Source organism: Phlebotomus papatasi, chromosome 1, assembly GCF_024763615.1.
Source record: "Phlebotomus papatasi isolate M1 chromosome 1, Ppap_2.1, whole genome shotgun sequence".
Taxonomy (NCBI): domain Eukaryota; kingdom Metazoa; phylum Arthropoda; class Insecta; order Diptera; family Psychodidae; genus Phlebotomus; species Phlebotomus papatasi.
Genome location: NC_077222.1, coordinates 17,718,331 through 17,741,870, shown reverse-complemented (window position 1 = coordinate 17,741,870; position 23,540 = coordinate 17,718,331). Strand labels below are relative to the sequence as shown.

At 33.9% G+C, this 23,540-nt stretch overlaps 4 protein-coding genes across 5 annotated transcripts in view; 1 reads left to right on the top strand and 3 right to left on the bottom strand.

Annotated features, from left to right (window-relative positions):
• The window catches only part of LOC129798039 (lachesin), a 334,403-nt gene that overhangs the window by 120,387 nt on the left and 190,476 nt on the right, over positions 1-23,540 (top strand). The gene's annotated exons all lie outside the window — the stretch shown is intronic.
• On the bottom strand, positions 10,372-11,703 carry LOC129798084 (uncharacterized). Its single transcript, XM_055841057.1, has 3 exons — positions 11,635-11,703; positions 11,422-11,568; positions 10,372-11,361 (listed from the first exon to the last, which is right to left on the bottom strand). The coding sequence occupies exons 1-3, from the start codon at positions 11,668-11,670 to the stop codon at positions 10,714-10,716; spliced, it is 831 nt and encodes a 276-aa protein (XP_055697032.1). The 5' UTR covers positions 11,671-11,703; the 3' UTR covers positions 10,372-10,713.
• On the bottom strand, positions 15,783-17,076 carry LOC129798088 (uncharacterized). The gene is made up of 4 exons (XM_055841061.1): positions 17,017-17,076; positions 16,824-16,961; positions 16,480-16,691; positions 15,783-16,211 (listed from the first exon to the last, which is right to left on the bottom strand). The coding sequence occupies exons 1-4, from the start codon at positions 17,053-17,055 to the stop codon at positions 15,821-15,823; spliced, it is 780 nt and encodes a 259-aa protein (XP_055697036.1). The 5' UTR covers positions 17,056-17,076; the 3' UTR covers positions 15,783-15,820.
• LOC129798087 (uncharacterized) lies at positions 19,789-20,905 on the bottom strand. Its single transcript, XM_055841060.1, has 4 exons — positions 20,841-20,905; positions 20,647-20,784; positions 20,371-20,591; positions 19,789-20,272 (listed from the first exon to the last, which is right to left on the bottom strand). The coding sequence occupies exons 1-4, from the start codon at positions 20,877-20,879 to the stop codon at positions 19,888-19,890; spliced, it is 783 nt and encodes a 260-aa protein (XP_055697035.1). The 5' UTR covers positions 20,880-20,905; the 3' UTR covers positions 19,789-19,887.

Below are 23,540 nucleotides of genomic sequence, written 5' to 3'. Positions count from 1 at the left end.
GTTTTTTGCTATTTTAATTATTCCTTGTAAAAAGTGTAGTGATTTTTTGAAAAATAAACAGTCTTTATATATATCTTAAGTCATTAAAATAATTGAAAGTGGTGCAAAGTTAATTTCAAGGGTAGAAAAAAGGGTGTTTACATCCTCCCCAGAAAGTGTTTACTTCTACCCCAAGTATTTTGTGAAAAGAGAGAAATGCACAGTGACACAAATCTTATTTTTATGGAAAACTCAATTGTTTTCCAACATCCGCATTACCCTCGATGTATTGCCTATACCCAAGGGTAAAACATGAGCTAAGAAATATTTTCCAAAAAATCACTGTGTGCTTGGAAAATCACTTCAAATTCGCATCTATTGAAAATGTTTACATGTGCCCCAGTCTCCCCTACACTCACTTATTTAATGGATAAAAATATTATTTTTGCTTTTTCTCAAACTTGAATAGTTATATTATGTTATTATGAAATAAAAATAAAAATATTATTTTAAGTGGATTAGTCATAAACGATCCAGATAGCGAAGCACCCAGATTAGCACACTTGACTATTTTTTATTTATTTATTTATCTAAAAACCAAACTGCCTGTGAAACTGTGCGTTTCTTAGAGGCATAATAATAGAGGTTTATGCGCCCACTGCCGTCTTAGCGTTGGTGCCCAACTTATAACTTGTGGTTTGAATTATGGCCCTATATTTCGATAAAGCGCTTTTGAATTTTTGACACCGAACGATACCCATCCTCAAAACAAAATCTTAAGGAATCATATTTTGAAAATTTAAATAAATATATCGCAGGTTTTCGATATTACTCATGCTAATGTTTCGTGTACATTATGACAACGGTCTTTAATTATTCTTTCTATTGATTTCTCAAAGTCGTAACAAATACTTTCGAAAGCGTATATCTTAATTTTTTGTATGGTAATTTTCATTTGAAAAGTCTCACTTTCCTGATTAGTTCCGAACCGGTTCTAATTGGTTCTAACCAGGGACCTCTCGACATTCATTTTTCCATACGTTTTTGCATAGAGGCATTGAAAACTAATGGCAAGTTTTTTCCTAAGACCGTCTTCGGAATACAGGTTTAGCCTAGTTCCAGAAAGTTTTAAAAGCTTAAAGAACAATCAGTTAATTTGGTTCTTTAGGACCCAATAGATTATTTGGGTCTTATAATACAATTTAGAGAATTAAGCCATATGACTAGCCTTAGGTCCGAAGCCCGTATAAAGATAATCGACTTATCAGTGTGATGTATTTCGAAATTGTGCTTTAAAAACTATCTAAAAATACATATTTCATAATGTTCGCCGAAATAATACAAGAACTATGACCAAATTTGTTTAAGTCACGGTGCAATATCTGAAACATTTTTATAAGGAAAAGTGAAAATTACAGGAAGTGAACAAGTATAGCCAGCGAGTGAAACGTGAGAGACAGATCGGGAGATCGCGATGGTCAGTCTGCAAAATCGCTCTGTTTGCGCGATCAGTCTCCAAGATTACACTGATCGCGCGATTACTCTCCAGAATAGTGCTGATCGGCACTTAAAGTGAACCGTGAGTGGCAGACTTGTTTACCTCCCGGAAAAGTACCTTTACCTTTTATAAGGTTTTTTTTTTACAGTAGACTCTCTCTCAATCGGGCATATAGGGCAAAATGTCATCCAAATTATCGTGAGATTTGGGCGTCAAAGTCATTGTAAATTCCACAAAAAAACGCTCAAAAATAAAGAATCACGATAAAACAAGAGGAACTAGGGTGAAAGGAACGTCTATTGACACTTTAAGAACTCGTGTCAGCACTTATTAATACCCTACACTGTACCATTTGGGATACGAAATTTGAACATCTCTGTTTATAGTAAAAGGCAGAGGGGTAACATTAGCTCTGAAAAATGCGACCAGTTTTAATACACATTTTTTCCTGTTTTCGTACACATTTCACGAGATATCTTCAGAACTACGGAAGTTACCAGTTTGGGGTTTTCGGTTGCCTATTCTATATTAAATTGGCTTTTATTTTGTATTTGTATTATTTTCTAATTCATTTTACAATGACAGAAAATAGCTAATGAACTCAAAAGTTTTTTCGGCACGCTAGAAACATATAGGAAACATAGAGAATGTCATGCCCCTGGTAAAAGGTATATTACAGAAAAAACGTTATATTACTTATATTTTACTAGATACATTAAATAATTTTCAACATTTTGACAAAAGTGTCAATAGGGGTTCCCTGTCGAACAGACGTTCCTCTGACCCTACAGCGAATTTGAACAAATTTGCTTTAAAATCAAACGTAAAAATCGTCAACAAAATTTTGCGCCCGATTGAGCGAGAGTCTACTGTAATATGTTTTTTTTAGGGTCATAAAGAGGACAAAGCAACTTATTTAATAATTTTTAAGTCACAATATTCAACATATAGTTCGAGAACTCTACGAAGTCATTTTGATTTGGTCATCTCTTCTTTCTCTAGTTTCTCAGAAGAAGACACATTCGTAACTGAGGTAGAGAGAGATGTTTCTGTAAATGCGAAACTTAGAAGATGGGGGTTTGAACAAGGGAAGACGATTAGTAGGTGCAGATATGAGATGTTCATTGAAGAGGTATTTGAAATACCACCTCCGAGTAGTCTAATTTCCATATCAAAATGAAATGCTGAGGCAAAATTTCACATGCAATGTGAGACAAAGAGACTCTTAATTAGACTCCCTTAGACGAAGATTCTGCATGTTCCACTCACAATTGAAAATACCTTCACTAAACCAAAGGCAAAACTTTATGCTAAATAGAATTTCTTCCCTCATACTTTATGGTGGGATGCATGTTATTTACTATGTCATGCATGGATTATTTGCGATGTAGTAATATGTTGTCGAAAGAGGGTGGAGGTATACGGTGAGAAGAAGAAGAAAAAAATATGAAGAAAAACCTCCAAAGGATTCATCACTTTTCTCATCCACCCTTCTTCATATTCCTAATCTATATGCAATTGAATGGCAAAGACATCTTTCCTCATCGTCCCTTTTTTTCTGAGGAAAGCTACAGGAAAAGTGACTGATACAAGTTATATTATTTCTTGTTGGGGATGTCAAATGGCATATCGTGAGGCATAAAATTATCATAAATTTCCACACGTATTAAATTCACCAGAAAGCATACATCGTCAACAACCCAATTTTATCCTTTTTTGCCTTGCCTCAACATCAAACCACCAACTATATAAATAGAATACTTTTCATGAATCCCACACCATGAAAAGTGGATGTGAGTGAAAGTTTCTCTACCGAACCTCTCTTGAAGTTTTTGGGGAATTTCTCATAAGCTAAAATTCTTATCTCACAATTTTTCGTATAGGATGATATAGAAATTCTGTATTTTTCTTGCATACTCTTGGCTTTAGCAGAGTTTATGCAGAAGAATTCTTTATCTATGATATTGACATTCTCCAGGAAGTTATCCCAGATTAAAAGTTTATTCCAACTCGTTTATGTATAGGGAGCGATGAACGGTTTACTTAAAACACATGTCCATTTTTTTTTCAAAGTTTATTGAAACTCTTGAAAAAACTTTGGAAATAAAAAAAAATTGTTCTGTTATTTATAAAATACACGAGCAAACAAACATTTTAATTAAGTATAATCAACAATAATTTACATTTCGTAGTGTCCAATTTTACCCTCAAATTGTTCAAAATACGAGCTGTCCCAAATAACAAGCATTTCCTCTAAATAAGTTCTTTCCTATCATTGAAATATATTTTTTTAAATACATTTTAAGCAAGGACAACTATCATTTACTGGATAATTCTGCACAAGTTTCTCCAAAATGTCTTAATTTTAACCAGATTCTTAGTGGTCTTTATAAAGTTAAATTTATCATTAATAATGTTAATATACAGCAATATATATATATGTTCCATTCATTACGCATAAGAATGTGAATCAGCAAATGAATACTAAAAATTCAATTAATTATTAAAAATTAAATATAAATTAATATACAGTCAGTTAAAATGTGACAATATTCACATAATATTTTCCCAAAGAACCACATGGAAAGGTGGGGCTATGTTGATCTAGGGCTACATAAATGCTTTTTAGTATATTTAAAAAAGAAGCTGGATTTTACTGTACACTGAGAAAAAAGAGGGTGCAATTAACTTTTTTTCTTCAAAAATTTAACACTTTTTATGTGTAAAAATATATCAATATTTTTAATGTTAATTTTACACTTTTTATGGGTAAAATTAACATGAAAAAGGGTAACTTTAACCCCTAATACACCTAAAAAGGGTAATATTTACACAGATTTCGGATCAATACTGCAGGGTAAAATTAACATTTCCGGAAAGTTATTTTAACTTTTTTATTTTAACATTATGACAAGGTCATGCTTCTTTAAAAATATGAAAAAAAAAAGTTTTTCAATGTAGCTCTAGCTCAATGTAGTACCGCATCTTCTTACTGAAAGTTTAACTGAACCCCTATGCATTAGTAATATTTTTCATACTTGATTTTTTTTTAAACAATTCAGCAGTATTTCACAAGATAATAATATATTTCTATGTAATTAAAAAACTAAATAATAAATAAAATTTTATTTTTTCTCACTCCTTAATTCTCTTACATATTTATTAATTCATATCAATCACGTTCGCTGATTATTCTTAATGGTAGTGGTGCTCCAAAATACTTTATATTGATAAAATTTCCATTTTCCTGATTTTAGCTTAACAAATACTGATTATTTTCTCATTTTTCAGCACAAAATGTATTTTTTAACTGATAAAAATTTTAATTTACTTTTAATTACATCATATTTTTCATATGAATTCGAAAAAATCAAGGATTTTATAAAAAAATTTGATATATAATTATCATCCATTGAATACAAATTAAAATGTGTAGTTCCCTTACGTACTATTTACGGATAACTTCTGCGCAGCCTTCTGTTATAGTGATATTAATGATTTTATGAGGATTTTATGACTCACGAATTTAATATCTCAATTTTAGATATGAAACTATTATGAAGGAGCTAGCAATAAGTTTGGTTTTCCTTATGGAATATATGATTCTTTCATTTGAAATTTAGTTTTATGATCATTATATTGCCTAATTTTTATGTATCGGATAAATGAGGTACCAATAAGTTTCATTGGCTAAGAATATGAAATTTTATAAAGAATATTAAAAAAGAAAAAAAAAACAATAAATTTTCGTATGTGGTTTTGTAGTATTTCAATTATAGGGAAGTAGGGGGAGGTAGGGCTACTTTGAGCTGTGGGGCTAGGCTGTTATACGATTTTTTCGCCTATTTCTAAATGAAGTTATATCTTGCAATTATTTTATTTAGATCAACAATTGTTTTGTCTATCCAAATTGCATCAAGTTAAAACCCAGTTTCCTTTACACTGAGAGAAATCCGAAAAAGTTAAAATAACATTCAGTAAATGTTAATTTTACCCTACATTATTGATTCGAAATCGGTGTAAATATTACCCTTTTTAGGTGTAATATGGGTTAAAGTTACCCTTCTTTCATGTTGATTTCACCCTTAAAAGGTGTAAAATTAACATTAAAAAATGTTGATATATTTTTACACCCAAAAAGTGTTAAAGTTATGACAAAAAAAAGTTAATCGCAGCCTCTTTTTTTTCTCAGTGTTGATATATTCGAAAAAATCGTAAAACAATGTAGCCCCATAGTTCAAAGTAGCGCCACCTCCCCCTAGATATGCTTTAAGAATCTCAAGAACAGGGAGTTCCGCTTTGAAAGAATTTTGCGGGATCAAAAAAAAAAACCCGTGAATTAACTTCAGTGACACAGTAAGATTGCATATATGCAGGAGATATCTTTGGAATAACTTACGAAAACGCTGTGATGTATGCAAGAAATTTTCGGGGCCAATTTTTCAGTCTATATTCAACCAACCAACGGTTCAAAAGAAGTGCATTTCAAAGATACCGCGTGAAAAAATTGCACACATTTAGGGGAATTTTAAAAATGATTTTTTTTATAAATTAGCTTCCTATAGTAGGCAATTTATATCAAATTCTTTCGGTCCGTTTTCTCTCAAGCGGGAACTCTCTGTAGGGGAAAGTACTCTCCCTTCGAATAATATGAATTTTCTTTTATTTTTCATGAGAGACTTATACATTTCTATGCAATATTGGTTAGTTTATGATCAATTATTGATAATTACGTGATAATTATGTATATGTATAAATGTCTTAGGGAAGATAAAAGAAATTTACATTGTTCGAAGGCATAAACGTTCGAAGGGAGAGTACTTTCCCCTAGTGTTGCAAATAATCTTAGATTACTCAGTATTTAACGTAAGGAAAAGCTTTCAGGCTTCGCACATACTCTGGCTTCAAGCACTTCATATTTTTTCTCATATTCTTTTAATTAATTTGACCTAGTGGTAATATATTATAACAGCCAGTCTTAAGTTTCACATTTCCTAAAAAAAAATCAGGTCAAATTTATAAATAAGGGAAAAATATGAAGTGTTCGAAGCCAGAGTGTGTGCGAAACCTTAAAGCCTTCTCCTATTGTCGTTTCAATAAAAAAAATACGTAACATTAATAAATTTTGTATGAGAGTACGAGTTTATATCAGTTTTTCCGGAAAACATGCCTTAATCAATAGTAGTTTATTGATAACTCTTGAGATATCGCTCTTTAAACTCCTTTAAACGATCTGGGGATATCTTAAAAATAGCAGTAGCTGTGATAATGAAAGAATCACAACTCATTCAGATTTATGAATCCCCTCAAAATAAAATTAGATAAGTTTTGAAAGTTTGACGGAGATTTTGCTAAAATCTTCTATAGGTGACTTTTCACTGGCATAAATTAATTATCATCATCTTGGGGATTTTCCAGGATTAAACCAGGGACACTTTTGTGTTGGTAAAATTTTCCAAATGACCTCCCAAGTGACGTAAAAGATTCCTTGTCCGAAGGTGGGTGACCGTGTTTGCTGGAGACAAACACCTGAAACACCCTCAACCCCAAAACACCTGACCCTTCGACATGGACTGAGACAATCTCATCGTGGCAAATGCAAACGATGCCAAAGTGCAGTGCACAACTTAATGGTTCCGTTAAACTTTAAGACAGTCGTAAATCAAGTTTAGCATCCACTTTGATATCAAGTCAGGAAGAGCGAGTGTGGGGGTTAGAAAGTAAATTAGGGTCTTGTGCTACTTCACCAAGTGTGGTTTCACTCCATGACACTTTCTCTGCACCCTCATGAGTGAAATGCATGACATTTAATAATTAGGGATGGAGTGTGAGAAAGTTTCTGCACATGATGCCTTTTTCCCTCCATATTGCTATCAATTCATAGCAGAAACCTTCAAGCCTTTGTGGATTCATCGACGAGGAAAAATCGCACATTAAATGACAGAATACTCATTTTCTCATTGTGTATTCCATATAACTCACTTTTGAAGTTAAATGCATCGTCTTGTATACAGTTTCGTCAAAGACTCTTAGAGGAATGTTCATTCGGCGATAAACTCTCAGGTTTTGCAGTTACAGTTGAGATATGACACTTTCTATCCTTTCTTCTTCACATGAACTTGTCATTATTTTTTTTTAAATATTTTTAAAATTTGTCATTACAGAATTAATAAATTATTTTGAGCGTATTGAGAAAAAAAAAACCATTTAGTCAGTATATATCCCATATTCTCATGAGTAGACAATTTAACGAGAAAATAGGGTAAGTGTGCCAAATTTCGGCATAGTTGCATGCAAGCGCCAAAGTCTCAAGTTTGAAATGTAATATCTTTAATAGAAATTGATTTTTTTATTCCTTCTACTTAAGGAGTGTTGCTTAGAACATTGTAGACAGTTTATCGTCTTTATTTACTGTAAAATTATTCTTAATACATTTTAAAATGAACAAAAATGTAGGCATAGCTTTGGTGCCCTATTTCGGCCACCTTCATTCTCATAGTTCCTTGCCCTTCGGGAATTCTTCCAATATCCTTTTCACGTCATATCGTTTGTCGAAGCTACATTTTTTGTGATTCTTTTGCATTGTATAATCTTTAGAGTATGTAAAAACTAAAAATTCATGGAAATTCCAGGAACAAAAAAAGGTAGCCGAAATTGCAAGCTGGCCGGAATTTGGCACACATACCCTAGTACATTTTTCATGCCTAAAGGTATCTACACATTGGAAGCAAGTTTCGTCAAAAATAGCTTTTTGAAAGAATTTGTTTTACACTTCTCTAGATGAAAACGTCAAAAATCTGTCAAAAATGCAATTTTTGATGAAATTTGCTCCCAACCCTGTGGCCGATCGGCCACAGCAAAGTTTCACAGTAACAGAAAATTCCCTGGAATTTGTCTTTTATTTTTCCGCGACAGTTTCCGTGGAAATAAACACTAATATTCCGCTTGGAATTCTGCGAAGTTATCAGCTTTTTTCGCGTGGATTTCCTGGAAAAAATGTCCGAGGAATTTTCTTGCAACATCTGAGAGCATTCCCTGGAAATTGATTCAAAATTTTCTTTGAATATTCCGAGTATATTTTCTGATATCTTTCCGACCAAGACTCCATGAAAGTAAGCGCGAAAATTTGAAGTGTCAAGAATACCGAAATTCGAAATAGCCGAACAATCAGAGCTAAAGCGGCGAGTACGTGAACTTGCACTTTAGGCTTCCGGTATATTTTCGAATAGGTTTGGCTTAGCTTTGGAGTGGCTTTGTTTCTTTGAAAGGTTATTACTGAACGGAGCCACTGTGTAGAGGCCTTAAGAAAGAAAAAAAATTAAGAAGAAAAAAGGCAAAGAATTTAGGAATCATCATGGTAAATTAATAGGGTAAGGCCTTCAGGCTTCGCACATACCCAGGCTTCGAACAATTCATATTTTTTCATATTTTTCCCATATTCATTTAACTTAATTTAATTTATTATTTGTATTGTTTCAGCATTACAAATTGTGGGATATTGGGTCCCAAATAGCCCTATTCTACCTTACCTAGTATTGCGCTTTCGCTAAGATGGATAACACACAACAATTAAATAATAATCGTTATTTTTTCCGAAGAAAAATTAATTATCATATATTTTTGTCATATCGATGGCTCAGAATAAGAAATGAATAACTAGAAAAATTCAAATTTTACAGGAGAGCAATTTGAAGCTGAGATTTAACATGCTGAGTATAGGAGTTTTAAGATTAAAAACCTCTATAACTTTAAGAATAATTAATTTTTAGGTATAGGGGAAGTGTGCCAAATTTCGGCCAGCTTCTAATTTCGGCCACTTTGAGTGTAATTTCGGTCATGCAAATAAATTAATTAAAATTATGTATGTTATCGTCGAATAGTCAATGAATTCATTTTGCTTTTAAATATTTATTCATTTTAGGATGTATTAACACAAAAACCGCTAATTTTTTGGTATAATTTGAATTTAAATTGCGTTGTAAAAACTCAGTGTGGAAAGAGTCTTACAAAAATTGTGACAGATCGATTGTGTTTCTAGCAGTCTTGTGATTTGTGGTGAAGTGCAGAAGGTTTTCCTTCGGTGTTTACCATGAAAATTGATTAGTTTTAAAAGATCATTAAAGATTGTCTCTGTTTATGTCAATACTGAATCAATCTTTAAATTTCGGGTGAAATTTCCCAGCTGAATCCTGTATTTCACGTAAAAAAGTATATACTTTGTGAGCGTCTCTCCGGTGAGGTAGTGTTGCCTATTCCGGCAACATCTTTTGCTTTCCTAAATTTTTTATTCATTTTGTGTTTTTTTTTCAATTTCTGAGTTCCACAATGTTCAGAGAAAAAACCATAGCTTCTATGAAAAAGATTATGTGGAAAAGACCTTGGAAGAGTTCAGGAAGGGCAAATTGCTACGGGAATCTGCGCGTAAATTTGAGATGCTACTCTTCAGGTCTTCAGGACAAATTACACGAAAGATCTCTTTGAAATTTTCTATTCGTTGTGTCACAAAAAGTGGTCGGAAAAAAGGTGGCCGGAATTTCAAACAAAGTTTCCAGAATACTACCCAAAGTAATGTCCATACTTTTATTGATTCTTTCAATAATTTAGGAAGTGATTTAAAGAAAACAAAGATGATAAACTAGTTTTTAAAGTTCCACATAACCCTCCCGAAAAGGAAGTAACAAATATCAATATGAATTAAAAATATTGCATTTCAAACTTAGGACTTCGGTGCTTATATGCAACTATTCCGAAATTTGGCACACTTACCCTAATATTCACAGCGAAGGTAGAGGGTACAAAGTATACTAAGAAATAACTCACTAATTTTACTGCACACTTAATTAACGAAAATAATTTTGAAAAGGTTTTCATAGTTTATATTGAAACATCAAGACTATATTTCAGTTCTCTTTATTTGTAAAGAATACTTTTACTAGAAAATTTATCATAATAATCAAAAACAGTAAAACAGTTGAATTCTCACTTGAGGAAGAACTGCCAATGATTGAGCATTCACTTCAAGAAAACTTCTTATACAAATTTTCATAGTGAAGAATTTTGGCGCGAGGTGTTTTGCCAACTTTTAACAATTCCCCCCACAAACTTTCAATTGCACACAATTAGGAATATACAAGCATTGTTAAACTCTAAGTGCTCTTTAATGGTCTGATAGTGATTGTTTACACTGTGATAAGTGATTTTGTATTGTTTTTGGAGATATTATTTTGGGAAAAGTTTTACAAAACGAGAACGGGTGTTTGACCTTGGTCAGCTGCTACACATTGCCTTTCGCGTTCGATGAAGGTACGATTGTTAGAACATTGTTTTGATTCGTAGACAATTTTCGTGCCCGATTTGTAGCATTCGTAGTAAAAGGTAGGATCAATATCGTCTTCGAAGAGTCCTTCGCTTGGACATACGAAGTTGCAAGCTTTCAGAGATGTGTCGTAAACCTGCCGAGCACCTGGGCATTTGGTTACAATGATGTTCTCAAGAGCTTCTGCAATGTTACAGTATCCGAAGAAAGTCGCATTATTGGATAGTGGAGCAGTTACGTCTCCTGCTTTGCAGGTGATTGTTCCACAGTGTATTGTCGAGGTCCTCTGCCTGCATCCCATTCCATTGGTTGTCCAGGAATATCCAGGTGGACAATCATATTTGATGGCTTCGTTGTTTAAGCACTCAAAGTACTGACTGCAGTTTGTTGGATGAGGGAAGAAGCCCTCTGCAGCAGTGCATATGAAACCAGTTGGTGGAGGTCCTTCACATGTTGGATCACCAGCTGGTTTATCCTTTACACAGACGCCAGAAGGTCTAGTTTTGTCGCAGTAAGGTGTAGCATCTGGGCATTTGGCTTCGGAGGGTGGATTATTACCTAAGCAAATCTGAAGGATATTTTTGATAGTCACTTGAGGATCTTGATTAAAGTTTACCGCATAACTTACCAACATGGAGAAGCAGTCTTTACATTTCTCCCCAAATGCTCCACCGCAGATCGTTGCGGGATCATCTCCGGCTGGTGGTCCTATAAGATCTCTAGGTGCAATCAATGGAAAAATCCTTGATGCAATAGCAGCTTGACTTCCACAGATCTATATTCACAGGACAACAAGATCTAAAGTAATTTTCATAGTATTGCAAAACTGTGCACTTCTTACCGCGGTCAAGACAACTAAAACTATAAACGTCTTCATCTTCAGGGTTTCTAGTATTCCAAAGGCTGCAACAAATTTACCTTGCTCCACCAAAATATCTTCTTTTTATACCAAACCTTGGTAATTCGTACTCTTGCGCACTGTTGTTTTTTTGATAACTTATGATACATTTCTGCCTTTACATTTTAATTGCTTTACAGCTTTGATAAAAGACACGCGTACCAGCGTCACTAGCTTTGTTAGGTCAATAAGAATCTTCGTGGGAGGAAATTGTAAATCTTAGCGGTGTTGTCTAAGTGGAAAGATATACAAAAAAACTCGGGACTTCATCGTACTTAACTTTGCAAACAGTTCCGAGAATTGCCAAAAGATTTTGCTATCACTGTGATCTTGAAAATTCCCGCAATTATCTGGCTTGAACCACAATCCCAATGTGATTTGTTCCTTTTCCTCACTAAATTTGGATTGCTTTTTCACCTCTGCAAAATAGACACAATAAACACGTATAATATGATGTCTCACGTGTGAATTTTAATTATACGGGGATTTTTTCTTATATGTTTTATCATTCTTTTCCTATAAATAAGCGTCTTGATAAGAAACCCAGAAAAATGAATGAATTCGTAGAATTTTGGATTAATTTCTTTATTCTATATACTTAATATTTTATACATAAATGGCAAGTATTATTGTTGTCTGCTGGGAATTATTTTCAATGTCAGAATAAAATGCGTTCTAGGAAATAAAAAAGGTTTTCTTTGTAAATAAGTTTTTGATTTGGAATGAAAATTAAATTTTAAAACTGCGTAGGTGATTGCGATAATTAAAAATCTTGTTTAAATCTCAAAATTCTAAAATCTAAACGGTTAAGTATGTGATTAGAAAGTAAGAGAAGGTGAATGTAGTCATTCACTTTATTTTTTTCTCAAAATTTTATTGTTTTTCGATTTTTAGGTGAAATAATCAATACATTTTGGAAAATTAATGATTTTTTTTTATCTGCACTAAATCCTCAGTCTGAAAACCTAAAAAACGGTTTTGGGATTAAAAAAGTCTTAACCTAGTTTCTAACGGTTTTAAAATTGTAACAAATAGGGTAAGTGTGCCAAATTTCGGCATAGTTGCATATAAGCACCGAAGTCCTAAGTTTGAAATGCAATATTTTTAATTCATATTGATATTTTTTGTTACTTCCTTTTCGGGAAGGTTGTGTGGAACCTTAAAAACTAGTTCATCATCTTTATTTTCTTTAAATCACTTCCTAAAATATTGAAAAATTAATAATAATATGAACATTGCTTTGGGTAGTATTCCGGCCACTTTGAGTGAAATACAGGCCACCTTTTTTCTGACCACCTTTTGTGACGCAACGGATAGAAAATTTCTAAACGACAAATGGAACGAATTTATTGTTTAGTTTAATACGATTATGTGACCCACAAGCTGATATCTTCCGTGTAATTTGTCCTGAAGACCTGAAGAGTAGCATCACAAATTTACGCGTAGTTTCCCGCAGCAATTTGCCCTTCCTGAACTCTTCCAAGGCCTTTTCTACATCATCTTTTTCATAGAAGCTATGGTTTTTTCTCTGGACATTGTGGAACTCAAAAATTGAAAAAAAACACACAAAATGAATAAGAAATTTAGGAAAGCAAAAGATGTTGCCGGAATAGGCAACACTACCTCACCGGAGAGACGCTCACAAAGTCTATACTTTTTTACGCGAAATACAGGATCCAACTGGGAAATTTCACCCGAAATTTAAAGATTGATTCAGTATTGACATAAATAGTAACAATCTTTAATGATCTTTTAAAACTAATCAATTTTCATGGAAAACACCGAAGGAAAATCTTCTGCACTTCACCACAAATCACAAGACTGCTATAAACACAAATGATCTGTCACATTTTTTGTAAGACTTTTTCCACACTGAGTTTTTACAACGTAATTTAAATTTAAATTATACTTAAAATTTAACGGTTTTTGTGTTAATACATCCTAAAATGAATAAATATTTAAAAGCAAAATGAATTCATTGACTATTCAACGATAACATACATAATTTTAATTAATTTATTTCCATGACCGAAATTACACTCAAAGTGGCCGAAATTAGAAGCTGGCCGAAATTTGGCACACTTACCCTTAGGAATTGCAGTGCTTTTTCAAAATATTATACAATCGATATAATGGATCATTTGTTTAAATTAAAAATAGTATTTTTTAAAATTGTCATTTATTACGAAATTAGAGCAGTTAATGCATCTGGATAAGTCTTCTGTCTGAAATCTAAATAAGCCTGTCTTTAGAATGGACAAAAAAAACAAAACCTTAAGGTGAAATTTGAACGATTCTATTCGCCTAAATTTAAAATAATTAGAGCATTAAAATTCATATTTTCAAATACTTTAGTCAAAACATGTTGCTGAAAAATCTAGGGAATGATACTTAAATTTTAATTTAAAAATAATCTGGAAATTTATGTAATAAATAACCATCATTCAATTTATTCATTCAATTCAATTCATTCACTTTAATGGATATGAGTCTAAATGTTTATGTCGATGTGTATCCGGATCATAATATTTGCCTTAAGAAGTTGAGGATCATCCTATTTGTTTATTTGAATAACTCTGATAGAAGAGATATTCGATAATCTCCGAAGAAATGCTAATCCAGCGGATAATCTTACGTACAATGACCCTAATCGGGTTCTAGGGTCCCTCGATATCGACGTAGCGGTATTCAGTTGAATCCTTACTGCAACTCTTATCTCAGGTGATTCCCAGGGCGTTCCATAAGTCAGGCTTACACGGTTTCAATAGCCTGCCTGACCTTTTAGTTCCGGGACTTCCATTTTGCTGGGACTCAGAAGTTCAGGCTTATTCTGCGCCTTCTGCGTCGTGCAAACTCTATGATTTCTGAAGTTTTCTCCACATGGGGAGAACTCTCTTCCTGACTCCTCTTTACTAGCAATACAAGTATCCTGTTTGGTGTACTAATTTAGACTAAACCTGATGGGGAAAAGTAATCCTAGAAACACTGAAGACCAAAGCCGAGTAAAGGTTCCCGAAAGCCAAAAACCCGAACGTCAAAATCCCGAGTGGTCATTACTCTGAATTTCGTTGCAAATTCCGTGTAACTAAAATACTTTATTTTAAATTTAAAGTGACCACTCTAAAATATAACCTTGTTTTTAAATATCTCTAATAGCCCTAATAGCTGAAAGCAAGACCACTGAATAAGAAGGGACTTTTGGGACTTCTATTATTTATTATCATCCCAAGCCAAATTTGTTCCAAAATACTTAAATATTAAGAAATTATACAATGTCATTTAGCAAAACCTCAGGTCTACAGATCGGTAAAGGTCGTGCTCTTAATCTGTAACTTCTGTTTAAAAATTTTGTCAAGTAACCTCGCTTCGATATATGTATATGTTAATGGGAAGTACGGTCTATTGCTGAAAAAATTCTGAACACTTCTAAAACATACTAAAAATCGAAAATGAAAAATTTGAAATAATCTTCACTGCACATTCTAATATAAGTCTTTTTCAATTTTAGAGTCCAAAAAATTATATTTTTAAATATGTTTTAACGGGTCCCGGTCAAAATCCCGAAAGCCAAAATCCCGAAAGCCAAAATCCTGAATGCCAAAAACCCGAAAGCCAAAATCCCGAATGGGCCAAAATTACGAAAGCCAAAATCCCGAATTCTTAAAAGTGTCATAACTACTCCCACGATTGGACCCGTGCTTACTGAAGGCAAACGGAAATCTTCTGTGTCTTGGGAAATTATTCTAAACATTTTCCTCCATATAATTTCTTCCCTTTCAGGATTTTGAGCATTCGGGATTTTGGCTTTCAGGATTTTGGCTTTCGGGATTTTGGCTTTCGGGATTTTGATCCATTTGGGATTTTGGCTTTCGGGATTTTGGCGTTCGGGATTTTGTCTTTCGGAATTTTGGCTGCCATGGGTTATAACATTTAAAATACCTTCTGTTTGCGTGATTTTTGGCCAAACGATATCAATTAGAGCCTGGAGTTATGAACATTTTAAAAATTGTATTTGAAAATGTCCTCTCCGAGTTATGAGAGTTAAACTGATTCGAAAATCCATTATTTTAAACAAAAAAGAACTATAAAAATCAGTTTACACAAATGGGTTTTATTCAGTAGCTATGGACTAAACAGAAGAACCCTGTAAAGTACACTTCTGCATGTTTTCGTTAAAAGTACATTTCTTAAGTAGATAAGACAACTCATTGCCATTTTTAGTGCATTCATAGTATCTACTTTGCTCAACACTATCTGCATAAAGTTTAATATCATTGCACTCAAACTCACAGTAATAGTTATTGAAATACTCATTGGGATTATTACACTTGTATACAGTGACTGCCTGTTGACCGTCAATAATTTCTCCACATTTTGCATAGTAGGCTTTGTTAATTGAATACGTTTGCTTTGTGTTAGGAGAATCTTCGCAATTAAAGGTACCACAGTCTGAGGGACAGGTTTTATCCTTGCATACCATTCCGTTGCCAGACCAAACTTGATTAGGGCTGCATTCGAAACTAAAAAGTAAATAAATAAAAAGAAAGAAATATAAATTGTGATAAAGAGTACTGTAATACGGGCTTCAGATCTAAGGCTTAGCCATCTGGCTTAACTCCTCTAATTCTTTATCAGGCGTGATTTTTTAGGGAATTGTTGTTTAGGATTAAATATTAAGGGCAAAAGATCTATTTGATTTTGAAAAGTCAATAAGATTGCATGTTATTTAGACTTTTGAGACCTTCGGGAATTGGGCTAAACCTTCAGTCTGAAACCGGCATAACTTACAGATTTGCGTAAGAATTTTCGCAGACATAGAACAGGCTGCAGTTTGTTGGATGGGGAAATACTCCGTCAGGTTTAGTACAAACAAAGTTATCAATACCACAAGAAAATGGGTTAGGATTTTCAGCACAAAAATTACTAGTGCTGTCACAATAGGGATATTCGCCGCCGCATTTTACTAAATAGGGTGATTGCTGTGGATTCCCATAGCAATGCTATATTAGAGACAATTAAGAAAGAGACAATATTAAAAACTCTATAAAGTGAAATAGAAAAAAATTGTATACGGACCATGGTTAGAATAAAAAGAACATGATCGTTATTGAAATTTAACTATGAACACTCACCACAAGCGTTGTGCAATCTAAGCATTGGATACTATAACCATCGAAATTTTTGCATAGTTCTTCCGGTGTTTTAGGAGGAATTGGTGCTCCTCTATCTATTAGACGAGGTTGATGATCAGATGTAGTGGTTCCCTTTACCTATAAGCAAACTTTTGTGAGATCGAGCAATATACAAAATTAATTTAAAATTTACCACAAGAACCAAAGAGGCCAAAACAATTATAAAAGTCATTACTGAAGGGCAAGTTGAAATGAAACTAAAGAAAAAATATGATTTTGTCGTCTTTTATACTGTTCGATATGCTTAATAAACAGATAAAAAATATCTATAAAAACTATATTGCAAAATTGGTGACTTATAAAATAAAAGCCACGCCCTGATGTATAGGAAATTTTATATTTGAAGATAAGGATATAACGTATAAATTTTTTGGGTGATTTTATTGAAAAAAAAAGATCGATATATTTGAAAATATTTTCTAAAAGTTAGTGGTAGTATACTTATTATTTCAAAGAAATGTCTTTATATAAGCATCGGATTAAATTTTATAGCTCAGTAAAGGAATATTGATAAAAAAATTTTTATTTTATAGTTGAATGTGATTAATTGAACTGGTATGAGGTGCAATCCAAGATAATACAGTCAGACATGTTGAATAGATATTGAAAACTTTTCATATACTATATAATGAAAATGTACCCATAATTTCCATAGTACCTCTACTTACACGCAAACTTACGATGGTAAACCTACTCGTTACGTTTGTTCTAATATCCATAGTATAGGCCCTTGCATACAAACAAGTCCTATGTCCTAGGCAGATAATTGTACAACAATGACAAAAAGTTATGATCCATTGTTTTTGATTGTGCGTAATATTTAAATTCGATTACTTTATAGATCGACATTCGTTTTTGCATACGTTTTTGCATAGAGACACTGAAGACTAATGGCAAATTTTTTCCTAAAAAGAATTGACTGATATATTTCCAAATTGTGCATTAAAGGCTAACTAAAAATACATTATTTCATAATGTTTGCCGAAATAATACAAGAACTACGAGCAAATTTGTTTAAATCGCGGTACAATATCTGCAACATTTTTACAAGAAAAAGTGAAAAATAGCTTCATTTTTTATTAGGCTTCATGGGCCTTTATATAGACCACCTTTATATAGAGTTTTAGACTAAACACTAAAGGATAGAATATTAGATTTTAAGAGGTCTTATTGTGCTACATAGAGTAAAGCCCCAAATAGACTCAGGAACATCCTCAAGAATATGAAGCCTGTGAAATATGGCAGTTAAAGATTTATCCAAAACTGTCATACACTAGGGGGCTTTGGATCATTTCCTTTACCTAATATTTTACTGCCAAATTTTACAGGTTTAATATTCTAGAAAATCAGCCTGGACCTGTTTGAGCCTTAATAGTCTCTATACATTAGAGACATTTATGTCCAAATTGAAGAGTTTTTCCTGCATAAGCGTAGGGAATTTGCTTCAATATGGACATAAATTTCTCTAGTGTGTAGAGGCCATAAGACGCCGTTTGGACTTACTGAACGTAAGAGGTGTTTATTTTTCGGTTTTAGTAAAAGATGTGATAAATCTCGATTGGTTGTTCAACTGAGTGCTTGGTTTAACTTCAAAAATTTCATAACAGCCAATATTTTTAGAAAAAAAATGACTTAGGATGCTGAGGATAGTTGATTGTATCATGAGCGTTATATAGCAGAGCCAACACCGGAATATGCTGATGTACCCTTCTTCACTAGCCCTCTAATAGAGCTCATATTGCCCAATTCCGGAGAGCTTTGAATCGAGTTTCCTCTCAGCTTCACTATATAGTCCGAATTTGCTATTGAGTGAGGCGAAGGATCGATTCATATCATATCTTCGGAATAATCCATTGGGCATTCACTTCTCCATCTATTGACGGAGATTAGTGATATAGCGCGCTCTAAAGTCAGGCGTTACCAGCATCCTTCAGACCAACTCGATATGGCAAATTGTCTTATAGGGGCTTCAGACCTAAGGCTTAGCCATCTGGCTTAACTCATCTAATTCCTCATCAAGTATAATTTTTAAGGAAATTGTTGTTTAGTATTGAATATAAAGGGCAAATGATTCACTAGATTTTGAAAAACTAATAAAATTGTTTGTTATTAAGATTTTTAAGATCTTCGGGTACTGGGCTAAACCTCCAGTCTGAAGCCGGCATTAGAGCTATTTGAAACCAGTTCATGAACTCAGCTCACAGAGCTTACACAAAAAGTATTTCGTCAGCAATCTAGTATATTTATTTCCTTCCACATGGTTCAGATTCTTACAACAGGGGTCCAGTCCTACTTTTAAGGTATTTCGCTTAACGGTCGCGAACGCAGTCTATATGAATCTGTATCTCAATTCGAGTTTTGGCTCGAACTCTACAGGACATATATTTCAGTCAGACCCCTAAGAGTCACTACCCCAACTGAAAAGTGATTGATACTATTGGTTTAATGCTTAAGAATCGGTCAAGAGTTGAACTTTGGACAAAGGAAACACGGATTTTGACCTGGACTTATCCTCCTTTATTACTACACAAACGACGTTTCGGAACTTTATGGCTCCTTTAAGACCTATAAGACCTGAGGAAGGAGCCATAAAGTTCCGAAACGTCGTTTGTGTAGTAATAAAGGAGGATAAGTCCAGGTCAAAATCCGTGTTTCCTTTGTTCTACTGGTTTAAGAGACTCTTCGTCAGGACAGATCATCTCTCTCCATCTCCTCTGAATTCAAGAGTCCTACTACAATGATAAGGGCCTTGCAATTCTTGAAATTCCTTATTCCTGCTTTCTTCTGTATAGAAATGTAAGGTCTTAGGCAACAAGGTTAAACATTTAGTCTGAGATCCATGTTATTCTTTAGTCTGTCGTTATGGCAACTACAGCAATTAGGGGAATTATATCCAACAAAAGATATTATTGCAAATGTTGCTATATTTTCATTAAGATAACAGTAAGACTTTCTCAAATTACACAAGAATATTTTCACTTTCTCTTGAAAATGAATTAGACTTTTATATGCAAGACTGACTCGGTTCATCGAATAGTCTGTTGAGAGTGCATTGTCTATGTTCGTACACGAATGTAGTTCCGCTCCTATAGCAGTCGTAATACCAGGCTGCGTCTAGAGGATCTGCGTAGAGTTTAACATCCTTGCACTGGAATTCGCACATCTGTCCCGTGAAATACTCATTCGGACGTTCACATTTCAGAACAATTATTTCCTGTTCTCCATTGAGAATTTCACCACACCACGCGTAGTAAGCATTGTTGATGGAATAGGCTCTCAGTTGTCCAGGATACCTGTTGCAGTTGAATGTTCCGCAGTCTGTGGATAATTTTTTGGGTTTACACATCATTCCAATTCCGGACCAAACTTGCTTGGCATTGCACTCTCCACTAGAAAAAATGAAAAAGGATTAATCAATTATTATTATTTAGAAGATGCCCGTGTTTCAACTTCTTAAAAATTTAGAAGATGCCTTATAGAAACTTACAGGAAAGCATTGCCATTAGCACAGTCGTAGTATTGACTGCAATTGGTTGGATGTGGAAAGATTCCATTGGGCTGAGTGCATGTAAAACTACCACCTACAAGACCATCATCGCAGGGTACAGTTGGGGGAACTGCTGAGCACATATTTCTGTTAGGGTCACAATATGGCTTGTCTGGTGGGCAACTTGATGGTCGAGGAGGAGTCGTTGGGCCTAAACAAGTCTTAAGAATAGAAGTTGGTTATAGTTTATCAAATGCGATCAACTTAAAGACTCACCAACATCGTAGCACAGTCTCCGCATCTTGGAGTAAAGCCACCATTGCAGATCTCCTCTGGAGTTGCTGCTGGACTGATCCCTACACTCCTTTGAAGTATGTGACCTGGTTCTAAACCAAGATCTGTGCTGGCCGTAGCCTGAAAATAAAAATTTCTTATACTCTAAATCGCGAGGAAAGTCACAAAGTAATTACCAAAGCAGCGAAAAGTGCCAGAAAACAAATTGATTTCATCTCGTGAAGACGTTTTGTGGTAAAACTGTGCCAAAAATCCATTTCCCTGCCTTTTTATATCGTGAATTTGATAGTGTGTTAGCCAAAATAATCAGTGGCATTACCTGTGATTCTCGGAAATTCATCTCACACATGTACAATTTAAAGGACGCCTATTCCGTAGATTTTTTTTTTCTAAAATCTCTTAAGTGACATCATCCCATGTGTTTTTTTCTATTTGAAATGAAAAGTGACGTATAATAAAAGTCTTTCTGAATGCGACAAAATTTCATGATATTTACTCCAAATAAATATTTGTATTTTCTTGCAAAAGCACCCATAAAGCACTCTTCTCGCGTATGTTTGCTCTGAGATTTTCTGAAATGAGTTATTGAAAATGTTGTATATAGGTGAAAATTGTACGATATGAATATTTTATTGCTGAAACTCGGAGGGAGAGTGGAAATGCATCTATCGACGGCTGTGTGATTTTTATACCTTACCAAAAACCAAACGGTATGGGATACCGATCGGGGAAGGGTTTTCTTTTCTTTGTATTAGTACACACAGAAAAATGTTGACTCTAAATTTAAGAATATATAAGACTCCGGGAACTTAAATTGGACGTGAATCCCCGAGGCGTTTAAGTTTAGAAGCTCTGAGCGAAAGAAATGAGGTAGAATCCCTAGCTCTTTCAAGTTAAGATATCGGGAACTTAAGTTCTGCATTAGCTGGAAAATGAAAAATGTCTACAGATTTGCAAATTGCAACTAAAACTAAATGATCAAGGATTTAGAATTAGGGCATTGGCATTCATTGGATGGGATTTGAAATTAAATTCCTGGGTGTTTCTGTTTAAGAAATTTCCATTTTTCTGTGTGTATTTATATACGTTCTTATTATCCTCGTTTTATTTTTTAAGTAGTTTTTGATGACTAAAGGTGGCCGAATTTTCCAATTTATTAAGGTCCAGTAACCTTTAGATTAAACCGAGCGTGGACGATTGAAACAGGGGCCCATCAAGCATAATAAAAAGAGAAGATATTTTTCACTTTTCCTTGTAAAAATTTTGCAGATATTGCATCACGACTTAAAGAAATTTCCTCGTAGTTCTTGTATTATTTCGGCGAGCATTATGAAATATGTATTTTCAGATAGCTTTTAATGCACAATTTCGAAATATATCAGACTGATAACTCAATTCTCTTTAGAAAAAAACTTGCCAATACTGGGGCATTGATTGTCGTGGTTCTCATCTCTGTTTTCTTGAATTTTGGAACAACGGAGCGATCCTACAATGCATCAAATGTTGTTATTTTTGCCAATTTACTTAAAAATAATAATAATAATAATAAATAATGAATATATTAGATCCGTTCAGGGAATCTGTAAGGAGAGATGAGCACCTTGACCGCCAAATCTTTCCCCACAGAAGCAGCCAAAATCCCAAAATCCAAAATCCCGAATGTTCATAATCCTAAAAGAGATGAAATTATATGGAGGATAATCTGTAGAATAACTTCCCAGGACACAGAAGATTTCCCTTTGCCTCCAGTAATACGGGCTTCAGACCTAAGGCTTAGTCATATGGCTTAACTTCTCTAAGTTTTTATCAATCAAGATTTTTCATAAAATTTTGACTTAGAATTTTATTATAAAACCCAAATAATCTATCGGATTCTAATGCTGCAAACAAACCATTTGGATTGGCTAAAATTGGATTTGCCACTAAATAATTTGGATTGATAATAACGTGATTTGAAACCGCTGAATTGTGTAACTGTCACTTATTTGTGTTTATCAATTTTCCAAAAGATGAGAAATGTCTTTTCTGTTTGATGCTCTGGCTCTTGATAACCGGCTTCCTGAACCACAATGCCCGCTCAATTGAGGAACATATATATTTGGTAAAGTTCCGGTTCTTACTCGACTGATCCAGCCTGTGAAATTCCTCTATGACTGAGGACTTTCTTCACAGTTTTGTAGTCTTCTAGTGCTACTTCCTCTAATCGAACTGCATTTACCCAATGAATTTTCAATTTTCCTATGAAATACCGTTTGCTTTTATAAAGCTAATTTATTTGATGAATCTTCGAAGTAATGAGATCATCTTACAATGATGTGTACAAAAGATTCCATGAAAAATCTGTGGTATTCGTGAAGTTATGATTTAGTCAACTGAAAGCAATCTCAGAAAATGTTCCGATGAGCTTGGTGATGTAGAAAATATGGTAATGGAAATCTTGCGGATTTTGATGGACCGCTGTGCTGGACTGCTACTACTCCTTTGGGAATCCCTCCATTGTCCATCATTCGTAAACTCTGCACTTGGTGTTGGGACTTGGGAGCGCTGAAGAAAGACATCCCTCTGATTACTGTGCGATGTTGGCGAATCCTTCGGAAAAGTTTTAAATTGCCAGGTTTTGTTTTTTCTGGAAATAAAAAAGTGCTTCAATTCATTAAACTCTTATGGGACTTTGACAAATGCAAGTAAACAAATTATGTTGCTCAACTTACCCGTTGCAGCTAATTTTCAGGTGAATATTTGTCACTTCAGTATAGCCATGTTCCAAGACGAATCCTTTTACTTTCTCGCTCAATTTTAGGACACGAACTACAAAAACAATTAAGTTTTCCCATTTTTATGCACTCGTCACCTTAATGTTTTGTTTCTCCACTTCT

Coding starts and splice junctions, on each gene's coding strand:
- LOC129798084 (XM_055841057.1), bottom strand. CDS start 11,670: ATGAAGACGTTTATAGTTTTAGTTGTCTTGACCGCG. Junction 11,569..11,634: donor TTTTAGTTGTCTTGACCGCG/GTAAGAAGTGCA, acceptor CTGTGAATATAG/ATCTGTGGAAGTCAAGCTGC. Junction 11,362..11,421: donor AAGACTGCTTCTCCATGTTG/GTAAGTTATGCG, acceptor AATATCCTTCAG/ATTTGCTTAGGTAATAATCC.
- LOC129798088 (XM_055841061.1), bottom strand. CDS start 17,055: ATGACTTTTATAATTGTTTTGGCCTCTTTGGTTCTTGTG. Junction 16,692..16,823: donor TAGATTGCACAACGCTTGTG/GTGAGTGTTCAT, acceptor TCTCTAATATAG/CATTGCTATGGGAATCCACA. Junction 16,212..16,479: donor GAAAATTCTTACGCAAATCT/GTAAGTTATGCC, acceptor TTTACTTTTTAG/TTTCGAATGCAGCCCTAATC.
- LOC129798087 (XM_055841060.1), bottom strand. CDS start 20,879: ATGAAATCAATTTGTTTTCTGGCACTTTTCGCTGCTTTG. Junction 20,592..20,646: donor GAGACTGTGCTACGATGTTG/GTGAGTCTTTAA, acceptor TCTATTCTTAAG/ACTTGTTTAGGCCCAACGAC. Junction 20,273..20,370: donor GCTAATGGCAATGCTTTCCT/GTAAGTTTCTAT, acceptor CATTTTTTCTAG/TGGAGAGTGCAATGCCAAGC.